At 43.0% G+C, this 12,194-nt stretch overlaps 1 protein-coding gene across 1 annotated transcript in view; it reads left to right on the top strand.

Moving 5' to 3' along the window:
• The window catches only part of DPYSL2 (dihydropyrimidinase like 2), a 209,637-nt gene that overhangs the window by 116,754 nt on the left and 80,689 nt on the right, over window positions 1-12,194 (top strand). Inside the window, exon 2 of the mRNA XM_007938745.2 lies at window positions 10,407-10,495. Coding sequence (XP_007936936.1) covers window positions 10,407-10,495 — 89 coding nt within the window. The remainder of the gene's footprint in view (window positions 1-10,406; window positions 10,496-12,194) is intronic.

Here is a 12,194-nt window from a genome sequence, read left to right as displayed (position 1 = left end):
TATGCACCAGGTGCATCTCGCTGGGTTTTAACACCAGAGGCTCAGCCTCAAAACTCACGTCTACATGTCACCACAGTAGGACAAACCGAGTAGACAAGTTTAAACGAAAAAAAAAAAACAGGAAAAGATTCCTGGGTCTTACCGTTGAAGATTCTGATTAGGAGGTATGAATTGGAGCCCCAGGTGGTTCTGATGCTCAGACAAATTTAGGATTAGTGGAACAAGTGATCTTGAAGGCCTTGTCTTAGTCCTGAGGCCAGCATGCCAGAGACAAGGGTGGAGGGCACCTGAATGCATGCTTCTCATTCGCCACCAGAGGGCAGGCCTGAGGCATAGCAGCTGGAGCAAGGTGCCATCTGCTTCTCTAGTTCTGACAAAAAGACCCCAAGGGCAGTTAGTAGTCACACAGAGGATGATGTGTAAGGTAGATAATGCAGTGATAATTTAGGAGATTTGTTTGCTAACTGGAAATAAGAAACAGTCAAATTGTACTAGATTCTGTGTAGTGCACTGTTCCTTTGTGTTGTATGTTTGACAGGATTTGAACAGATAAGCCCCATGTGTTCATGCAGTCTAGGACTTTATGAGGATGCTTTCACAGCCCCCACTGACTTGGACATAGTCTGTCTAATTTTAGCAAAAGCAGCATCTGTATCAGCCAGCCAATCACTCTGACTTTCATCAGTCAAGTACCCTGTGCCCCCCCGTAAAGAATGCATCAGTGGGGAAAGGGAAGGGACAGGTACTGAGTTTTGGCCCCTGGCTGTCCCCACTCCATTGTATTCTCTGCCCCTTCAGGGGTTACACACACCCAAAGAAAATGACCTTAACTGCCTGATTCCATCTGCAGTGAAGAAGGCATCACTTCCAGCTCAAGTGTCCTAGTGAATGCCCTTAGTTTTTGGCAAAGAAGAATTCCGGTATCTTCTCTTTACCACCGCATTAATTTGAACCTTCCCTGCAGGCTGAATTTGAGTCTACATCCCTTGGCATCAAACTGCCGCATTGTGAAGTCTGTATTTTCTTCTTTGTCATATCCAGGCTCTGTTTTTACTGTCAGCAATTTATGTTGTGGAGTATCCCTCCTCCATTACATTAATTTCCCTAACTGTAACTGTATTTTCAAGAGGGCAGGTGGGCTACAGAAGCAGAAATCATTACTCTAAGTTTACAATTGGGGAAGATAAAACCAAGACCAGTGGTGGAACCAGCCTGGGACGAAACACTGACTAGGCAGCTTCCTGGGGAACTGAAAGCAGCCAGCTCACACCCGGGGGTTTGAGGGACAGATATCATCTCCCTGACCCCATTTCCCAGCAAGTGGTATGATGATGACATTTTTGAAAATCCTGGTAGGATGTCATTAGTCATATATCTAGCTATGCAGTCAATCTTTTTTGAGCCTCTGTCTCTGTCAGCCCCTGTATAAGGGTAGGAGATGAGTTAGGCTTTTGAAAAGTTCCTAATCTTTGTGAGCTCAAACATTAAAGCGAAGGAAATGGATGTGAACATAGTTTTGCCTAGTTACGGTAGAGGTGAGTAGAGTACAGGTAGGATATTATGTGATAAATGGTATAGTATAGTATGGCTGTTAGGTGCTGTTGACTCTGCTCTGACTTGTAGTGACTGTGTACAACAGAACAAAGCACTGCTTGGTCCTGCACCAGCTTCACAATCCTTGCTATGATTGAGCCCATTGCTGCAGTCTCTGTGTCAATCCACCTCATTGAGGGTCTTCCTCTTTTTTGCTGACCTTCTACTTTACCAAACATGATGTCCTTCTCCAGGGACTGGTCCCTCCTGATAACACGCCCAAAGTACCTGAGACGAAGATCTCCATCCTCCCTTTATGGGGCATTCAGGCTGTACATCTTCCAAGATGGATTTGTTTTTTTCTTCTAGTCATCTGTGGTATTTTCAATATTCTTCACTAACACCATAATGCAAATGCATCAACTTCTTCATTTTTTCTTACTCATTGTCCAGCTTTCCTGTGCATATGAAGTGATTGAACATACCATGGCTTGGTCAGGTGTACCTTAGTCCTCAAGGTGACATCTTTGCTTTTTAACACTTTCAAGAAGTCTTTTGTAGCAGATTTGCTCAATGCAATGTTGTTTGATTACTTGACTGCTGCTTCCATGGTCATTGGTCGTAGATCCAAATAAAATGAAATCCTTGACAACGTCAATATTTCTCCATTTATCATGATGTTGCTTACTGGACCAGTTGTGAGAACTTTGGTTTTATTTATATTGAGGTGTAATTCATATCGAAGGCTATAGTCTCTGATCTTCATCAGTGAGTGCTTCAAGTCTTCTTTGCTTCCGGCAAGCAATGTTGTGTCATCTACATATGGCAGGTTGTTAATGAGTCTTCCTCCAATCGTGATGTGTGTTGTTCTTCATATCGTCCAGCCTCTTGGATTATTTGGTCAGCCTACAGATTGAATAAACATGGGGAAAGGACACAACCCTTGACACACAGCTTTCCTGATTTTAAATCACACAATGTCCCTTTGTTTTGTTCAAATGACTATCTCTTGGTTTATTTACTGGTTCTGCATGAGCACAGCTAATGTTCTGGATTTTTCCATTCTTCACGATGTTATCCATAATTTGTTAGTTCCATGGAGTTGAAAGCCTTTGTGTAGTCAATAAAACACAGGTAAATAGCATAGTATAGGTGGCGTAATATGATAAATGGGATAAGTTATACATGATACAGGCATGACAAAGAGTAGTTAGTGGGAAGGTGGAGAAAATAACAACTTAAGGAACAATTTCTGAAGAAAAAAATCACTACAGATGCTTTGTATAATTTTGGGGTTCATTTTAGGAATGATGCTCTGTCCCTGTCTTTTATCAGGTTTGGGAGGAGTGGCAGTTTTATTTAGGAGAGGCACAGATTAAATTTTAGGCAGCTACACCCATGTGAAGGATAATATACTGCATCATACCCAGGTTCTCTTGCAGTTTCAGGGACTTGGAGAAGAGGAGCCCTGGATAGCCACAGCCTTGCCCTGGGACTGGGCTGGCTGCAAAAGAAGACCCAGCAAGGCGAAGTGCTAAGAGAGAGGGCTGAGCTGGGGATTTTGTTAGCATCAAAACTCACCCCAGTGGTGATGTGGAGAGACAATGCGAACCTTTTCCTGTAATAGCAATGACAGTATTTCTTTATGCATTTGCTATGGTCCAGGCAGTGGGCTGGGTCATTGGAGTGAGAGGAGGTCAGAGTTCTTGGCTTCTAGGAGCTTCTTAGCTTCTGATAGAAGAAATGCAGAAATAATTACCATACATTATTTGGGCATATAATGTCAACATATAGTGGATACAGTGGGGAGTGGGATGGAGAAAGACGTCATACCAGGGGTGACATTTAAGTTTAGTTTTCAAGGACTCATCAAGGAGGATGGGAAAGAGTCATCCTAGATAAAGAGAATAGCCTAGGAATAGCACAGATTTTAGAAGATGCTCTGAAGGACAGGGACAGGTTGGCTCTGATAGTATGTGGGGTGTGTGTGCACATGTGTGTGCATGTGTGTGCGTGTGTGTGCTCAAATGCACCTTTGAGGTAGAGGGGTTTGAGGGAGGGAAGATGAAGTTGCAGAGGCCGCTGTGGTCAACCTACTATGGACCCTGGGTAAAAGTCACTGTTTGCCCATGAATCTGCTTCAGCAGTTTCTCCCTGCCTCCAGGTCATCCAGAATGCCTGAGATAGAAGCCTTTCATTAAAGGACCTTGTCAATTAGTTACTACATCTTGTTCTTCGCTAGTGCCGGGGGAGGAACATGGGAAGGCAAGGATGTTTGGGATGAGGTCATTGGTGTGAAAAAGGCAGTCTTCCAATGCTTTTTCATGTTTGGCATGCATTTAATCTTTTTAAATTCAGAAAAATCACAGCTGAGGAAAGGTTCAACTATTTGATACAATGATAATGACTTGCAACTTTATAGGAAATTTTCCTTGAAGGTTTTTCTAAGCAAAATGTAAAAAAACAGTTTATTCTAACAAGTCTGTCAGTGCAAAGTGGGTGGGCAGTCCTGCCCCCTCCTTAGTTTTCCGTATTGTATTGAGTGGTAGGTATGGGGGGTGGGTAAGAAATACAGATTGCTGACGCTTCTATTCCTTAATCAATTAAAACCTATTTGTTGGATATTTTCAATGTGCCAGTTGCTCTCTTAGGCTTTAGTCAGAACAGACAAATCAATTTAAACTTTACATCTTTGGATATTTATGAGTGGAAATATCAATTATCACAGACTAAGATGCTCATTGGAAATAAGACTATAAGGAAATGAAACTGACACATTGCCAACCCTCTTTGGCATTTATATTACAAAACAAAATATCCAATGGGCAGATTTGATAAATAACATGATACATTTAAATTCTGTTAAGAACAAACAATTCAAGAGTAGGAAAATATAATAAGAATATAAATATACAACATAATTAGAGGTAATTTTATTTCAAAATAATTTGAATTTTGTTATTTATGTGCTTGACAAGTGTTATTTTTCTTATACTTTAATAAGATACCCTTCTCCCTGATCCCTTCCCCCACCTCCCCAACACTTCTAGTTGGAAACTACTGTTGGCTTCACAGGTAGGAACATTTTATGCTTTGTTAGACATGTGACTTTAAGCATTACTAGCTGACACCAGTACTTGCTGACTTCAACTCACTTTGCTCGTCAGATAATTGGAAGGGGAAGTATTTCTGTTGTATTTTCAAGATGCATAGTTGAACTGAATTTAAATGAATTAACCAGCAGTGAAGCATACTGAATGCCCACTCACCCACAGCCCTTTCTGGGACTGTGGATTTTACGAAGTAGGAGTTGAAGGGTGAATTCATGCCTTCTCTTAGTCTGTTAAAACAGACCACCATTCAAAGTGTTCAAGGTGGTTTGGGGCAGAAAGACTGGAATATAGGCCCAGAGGATTATTTTGTATGTATCTGCTTTATCTTTGCTGAGTAGGTGTGATCCAATTAAAAAGAGTCTTTTTTTTTTTTTTTCATGACTGCCCCTTGGCCTAGATTATGTAGGGATTATAGTTGTTTGATCTCAAGCAAAGAAGATCAAAGCCATAGGTCAATCCATATATTTCCATCATATATATTTGCCTGGGCAACCCTCCAAAAGGATGACCCCTGGTAGACCAGAGTCCCTGGGATCAACTGGATTAGCTTTTTCCTTCCACAGGGATTCTGAAGATTAGAGCATTAGAGTCTAACTTGGACCAACAAAGCCAAAGTGTCCCAGGCCTGTTGACTTACTAGACGAGAAACCTTGAATGCCATTTTAAGCATGGCTCGAATCTCTAACTGGGGAGTCAGGATGCCCGTGTTGTTTTAAACTCTGATACCCGGAGGTTTTCTCCATGACTCAGTTTCTCCTTCCGTTCGGATATAAAAGCTCTCCTTGTTTTCTGCCTAATGTACTGTCTGGGACAGTCTATAGCACTGTAAATCCTTTGGGTTCCTTGGGTGCTATAATTTCAACAGCTTTTTCTCAGTAGATTTGCAGGCACTAGCATAATCTCCCTAGTCCCCCAAGTGGGTCGAAGTGGACGTGACTGTTACTGTACTGGTTTGCTGGGGCTGAGAACAGGGCCCTGGGCCCTAGACTGTCCCATTTTTGCCTCAACAGGCTGCTGCCACTTTATGTGTGTGCCCATGCCCTCACAGTTCTTGGGCACAAAAGGATGCTTCAAGGGAGAGTTTCCCAAACCCAGCAGCTGACTACAGCTTCCCTCCGAGTTTCTCCCTTTCTCTGCTCTGAATAAGGATTTCGGGGCTTTCATTTCCAGCTGCCACAACAGATGCCTGCAGCTCAGCGCTTGCCCTCAGGCTAGATTTCCTTTTTCCAGTCTCATTTCCACCCCCACCCCCCCGCGCCCACCTTCCGCACTTCAGGGAGCCGAGCCCGGTCCCAGGCACAGACCCGGCGCCAGACACCTCCCCGGTGCAGCATCATTTCTCAGGCACCGGTCCAGGTCGACACTTCTCGGCTCGTCGAAGGACGGGCGTGGCCGCTTGGGCGCATCGCAGGGCCCTACCCGCCCAGCTAGCCTTCCTTTTTCTCGCTGCAATTTGAATTCCCCAGTCGAGTCCAGGGCGGAGGCCAAGAGAGCATTCGCGAAAGGGAAAGGAGGGTGTGAGGGGGCCTTTGCTGCCCCTCCCGGGCCGCGTAATGCCGGCCAGCGGTGCAGTCGCGAGCTCGCCGGCAGCGAAGCCATTGGCTCGGCGCAGTCACCCCACGCAGGGATGCAGCGGCAGCCTCCGCGGATTGGCGCGCGGGCGGGCATCCATCTGTGCGCGCGCGAGCGTGTGCGTGCTGCAAGAGCTGCAGAAGACCCCCCAACTGCCTTGGGTTTTTGCTCTCCCTGTTCATAATAAAACACCTATCCATTGTCCCTGCGTTGGGGGCCTCCGCTAGCTGCAGGTCCCTCTGCCCAGGCCCAAAGAAAAGGCGCGAAACGCGCGCTGTTAGCTCGGGCGCACGCACTGACCGCCGCCCTCAGCCTCTCACTGCAGCATTTGGCGCTTTCTCTCTGCTCCCCTCCCTCCTTGCTTTCATTTACATATTCCACGATTTTGACCAATCAGTGCTCGTCTCTCTCGAAGCGGATGGCTTTTGCCTAAGAGGAAAGGGAGTGGCTGTCGGCGCATGCGCCGCGGAGGCCGACTTGAACCGAGGCTTTTATTGCTGTAGTTTATTTCCACCCCCTTCCCTCCTGTTCTCTCTTTCTTTTTTTCCGCCCTAGCTGGGGCTGTGTTGGAAGAGAGGAAGAAAGAGAGAGGTAGAGGATTGCATTTGTCCCCTGCCTTCCCGAAATCTGCTACCAGCAAGACCAGCTAAGCTGTTGCACCTTTTTCAATTCCACAAAAATACTGAGCCCCTTTCCCGGGAATTTTTGCTTTAAAGTTGCTTTCTTGAAATTTATTTTTTTCCAGGCGAGAAATGTCTTATCAGGGGAAGAAAAATATTCCACGCATCACGGTGAGTTTGGTACTTGGGAAATCTGCGGTCTGCCAGCAACCTTTTCTGGTACAGAACATCTGAGGAATTTTAAAAAAAGGATGAGTGGGAGGGTGGAGGAAGAGAGACGCAACCCCCCCCCCCCATTGCTAAAGAAGGCTGTGGCGGTTGTGGTGGTAGGGGGACGCAATAATAAAGAATTATAATCTACACAATTCACAAGGCTTTGAAATAGGACCGTAAGTGTATTAAGGTCGTTTTCGGTAGCGCGCCAGAACCGCTGTATCCTTTTATTGTCATAACGAGATGCTGCAGTGCTGGCCTGCAGGGTGTAAGCAAATGGATGCCAGATTGAATATGCATGGTTGGAGCTCGGATATTGTTCTCCGTTCGGGCTGCGTGCTGCGAGGCTAGATTCCTGCAGCGTTGGGGAGATGGGGAAGTGGATACTCCCCGAGTCTCCCGCCCCCACTGTAAAGGGCGTTCTCGAGCCTTCCTCGGGCTCCTTACAAAAAGGAGCAGGTTTCAGCCCGGAGGCGTAATGACAGCAGGGAGATGCTGAAAGGCCAGGGTGTACCGGAATGATGTGGAGACGGGAAGGAGAAACTGGGATGTGATGAGCTGAGCAGGAGGGTGGGGGCCAGGCGTTCGTTTTTTGTTGATCAGGAACCGTTTTTGGGGGGCTCTCGGTGTTCTCGTTCTCTGGTTTGGGACTGGGACCCTGGTAGGGCTCTGGTCCCTTGTTGCCCCTTCTGCCGCCAAGGAGGCGTCCGTGTTGGCGCATACAAAGCCGTCTGGGACGTGGGCGCAAGGGACAGCGCCCGACCCGGGCTCTGGGGGGTAATGGCGCTGCACGGACGCGCGGAGCAGATGGCCCAGCCCTGGCGGGGCCAGACAATGATGGTAACGGCCGGGAGCTGTCGGTTGCAGTTTTGAGGCCTGTGGTTATTATTTTTTAAAGCCACGAGGAAAAACATCAATGAGATGAATTTGCAATGATACTGAGATGTACACAGGTTCTTGCTCCCCCCTCCTCCCTCTCCCCCTCCCTGTGTTTTCCTGGAAAAATCTCGCAAGTTCTAGTTCACTACATCCCCAAATGAAATCCCAGGGAGGGAGGAAAACGAGGGAAATTCATTGTTATATAATGATGTGCAAATTGCAATAGGCCAGTTGATTCCTGGGTAGAGTCCAGGGCTGAGGCAGAGATTGAAAGAATCAAAACAGTTAAGATGTGTTTAAAGGGCAGGATTTTGGGGCACGTTTTTCGCTTTTTGGTTTTCTTTTAGCCAGGGGCTCCCTGGGCTTCCTCTCCTTGCATGAGGGCACACCCATCTGCAGGAGAGAGATGTGGGAAGAAATGCACAGGGGAGGGGGCGTGTGCTTGGTAGCGTTTTCTAGGGTAAACTAGGTGGTTCTACAGCTCTAATGGGTACTATTTTTTTTTCTTTTAAAGCAAAACATCCAAGATCCAAAAGGACTGGCCTTGGGGATATAACGTTAGCTGTTGTTTCCTGCAATTGGAGGAAGGAGTCTGGAGAGTGAGGCTTGGGGGTGGGGAGCAAATTTGCTGCAAGCCTCAAATAATATACTGTCTTAATGAATGGACAAGATAGTTTCGTTTTGATAGTGTAGGGGAGAAAAAAAAAATTCAAAAGCCAACAATCAATAAGACTGATTTTTATTTATTTTCTTAAGACTGATTTTTAAAAGTGTGCACCCTCCATCCTTTTAAGAAAATCTGGTCCTATTAGCAAGGACCTATAGCGTTGTTTCCCTCCCTCCATCAGCAAGGCCAGCTTCTTATGTAAGAAGCCTCTGGAAGGCACTAGACTGAACCAGACTGTGATGCTTCAGGGTTTTTTTTTTTTTTTTTTCTGGGCATGGTATTGGTTCAGGAATTTTGGTGATGGCTGGGACAGGTACTGCAGTGACTAAGGGGGCAGGTGGTGAAGGGCAGGACTCCTCCTTGCTTCTAAGATGAGATTTAGCCTGCCAAATGTGGTGTGACATGAGAGAGAAGGAAGCAACAGTATAGACAAAAAATCAGGTGATTAGGCGCAAGTGGCTTAACCTTTCTAAGGCTCCGTTTTCTTAGCCATAGGGATAAGATTCTGGCTCTGTCCACTTCATAGATTTGTTTTGAAGCTCCAATGACGTGATGTACATGACAGGATTTTGTACAAGTGTAGGAAGTGTTGAATGCTTATTTCCATTTGATTGTTTAAAGTCGACAGCAGGATAAAGGGCCCTACAGTGTACAAATTTTAAATCTTACTGTTTTCCAATATGTTAGAGAAATAAGAAATGCTTAAACCCAGGTCTATGCACACTTATGTGTAAAAATATTTTCTTGGTTCTCTAGTAGCTTACATATTTTTAAAGATTTACTGTAATTTCTTTCCTTGGTGGGTGCTATAAATTGCACTTGCTTCATTGTTTTGTAACTGAGTTTTGAATTAATCATTGTCCAGATGAATGCCATCCTTTGAAATGTGTTGCATATTAAATGCAGGAAGATACATGGTTCAGTTTGTACAGTTTAAAACCAGTCTGAAATACTGCAGGTGCATATTCACTTGACCTCAGGATTTTAACATTCCAGTCCATCAACAGTAGTTGGATAGGGATGAGTCATAAGGTAGTATTTCTGTTACATTCCTGACCTCACGTGTTGTCTGTCATATATTATTTGCACAAATACAACCGATTAAAATATAAATACATCAGTAATTCAGTGGTGTTCACTTTAGAATTTGCCATTTCAACCACTTTATCATAAAACTTTACCTTGTTCTTAAACAGCTTAATAGTTAAAGTGGTGTTATATTTCAAAGTTTGTTGTTGTTTTGCTCTTTGCTACAATCACTGTGATTTACCTCAAAGATAAATGTAGATTTAGAGGACATAGTGTATTGAAACTTTGCTATGATTGAGCTAACTGTGTTTGTATTGAGGATCCCATGACAACAGACTTTTGGTCAATTTCCCTGACACAAAACTTGCCAAGAAGTGCTTTCCCTACATGTGGGTTGATTTATGAATTTATTTTTTTAAAATGAAGTTTAGCATGAAGTCATTAAAAAATTATTATCTTCTTTATCACTGGTTTTCAGTGGAAGACTAATCATTAGAGTTTTTTTTTGTTGTTTGTTTCTTTTTCTCTTCCATTGCAGTTCTAAATTAAAAGAGATGATTCTTTTACTTAAGAAAGCTTTGCCAGTATGTTCTGACTCATCAGTTGAGGAATAGGTTGCCATATACAGGTTCACCTGTGTCACTAATCTTTCTAAAATTGGCTGATTGTAAACATGATTTTTGAACAGTGAAAATGGGTTGTTAGCTCATATATTTTAGTACCAAGGTTACTTTTGATCTCCTTTCTGTTATTCATTGTGACCTTCCTCCTTTGTTTCAGAGTGATCGTCTTCTGATCAAAGGAGGTAAAATTGTTAATGATGACCAGTCATTCTACGCAGATATATACATGGAAGATGGGCTGATCAAGTAAGTAACTCATTATAGAGAAGGATTTGCACACCTTTCAGTACTCTACAACATTACATTCATACACATGCTTTTGGTGACTTGAAAGTGTGACCAACTTAATATCTGTTTTAAACTCATTTTGATTGGTGGTAATTAGTGAATTTGAAAACTCAGAGTTAGGAAATTCAAAAGCACAATAAAACACACACCCATTTCATTATGCATGATAGTGTAATTTACTAATTTTAACTGAGGTAACACAGTATCTTATTGCCAGCTCAAATACTTGGTTTATGATATGTGAAATGTATCAAAGGTTTTCTTAGAATGTAGTTGTTTGGAATGGGTTACCCAATGAAAGGACATAGATGTGGAATGGGATACGACCTCTTCTATCAGGGTAGCACATATGTTTACTTAAGAGTCGGTTGGAGGAGGGGAAGAAGGACATTGAATTAATTACTGTGTAATACAAATTACTGCCTAATCCTGAGGGAATTGTAGGTTTCTTTCTTTAAGTGGCAACTCACACAAATAAGACCTTTCTGTGTTTATTGTGTATTGTGTTACAAGGGAGAAAAATAGAACAGATAGACTTAGGGCATATTTGCACCCTGGAGGGTTAAGGAAGCTGAGTACATACCAGTATCCTCGTGCCATTCCTACTGGGACAGCTCACATGGCTCGGAAGAAATAGCACATCTGTTTAAAGACAAACATTGCAGCAAATGACATCTTTTAAATAAGCAGCATTTATCAAGTGCTAGCAGCAAACCAAGTCTGGAGGAGTGGAAAACTGGATTGAATGTGACTGTTGCCTGGAAACTCCCATTCTGATTTATGAACTTAAAATAGGTTTTAACATTTCCACATTTAATGTTTTCTCCATGTGTGTTTGCTGGTGACAGTCTCAGCTCCAGGCTTTCAAATGCCATAACTTTCATGTTCTCTTTCCCTCATGTTATAAGACATGATCTGGTGTAGCAGAAAGACAATGGCCTGGAAGTTAGGAGACCTGTCTGCTATTTTTAGTTGTCACTAATTTCTTTTTGAACTACTTCAACTACTCCATGATTAATTTTCCTTTTTAAACAATGAATAAAAAGGTGTAATAGTAAAAGTATTTTTTAACAATTGCAAGTGAGTCATGCCCCCAACATAATGGTTATTATTTCTTCTGCCTTTGTTTTCTGAGTTGCTAATGATGTACTTCTAAATGTTTAAAAAATCATTTCAGTCATCATATTCGCTCTAGTTTTGCTTTGTTTTGGACTATCTCCATGCCTCCATCCTCATTTTTTCTATATTGAGATGAATGTGGTGAAATGAATGTTTGTAAAGTGAAACCAGGCTTAGAGAAAATTGGTATGTCATAATTAGCTCAACTATGTATTGTAAATAAAGTTTAGTGACATCTTGTATAAATATCTTGGGACTTTGTTATCATTTGATCTGATAATTAAACCTCTTTAAGTGGGGTCTCTGATGTCTCCCATAAATTTTGTTTTTTAATACGTGTTGCATTGCTTCTTTTTTTAAAGAATAATTTATTTTTGTTGTTGAGACTGTGCACAGCACAACATACACCAGTTTAACAATTTCTACATGTACAATACAGTGACATTGATTAATTTGTCAAGTTAAAAATTTGTCAGTTTTTCAAGTTGTGCAACCATTCTGCTGCATTGGCTCTTAATTGGGTATGGGGAGTGTTCAT

The sequence above is a fragment of the Orycteropus afer genome, unplaced genomic scaffold (genome assembly GCF_000298275.1).
Source record: "Orycteropus afer afer isolate SDZICR_OR568_19922 unplaced genomic scaffold, OryAfe1.0 scaffold00053, whole genome shotgun sequence".
Lineage (NCBI taxonomy): Eukaryota > Metazoa > Chordata > Mammalia > Tubulidentata > Orycteropodidae > Orycteropus > Orycteropus afer.
This window is presented reverse-complemented; position numbering and strand designations above follow the sequence as displayed.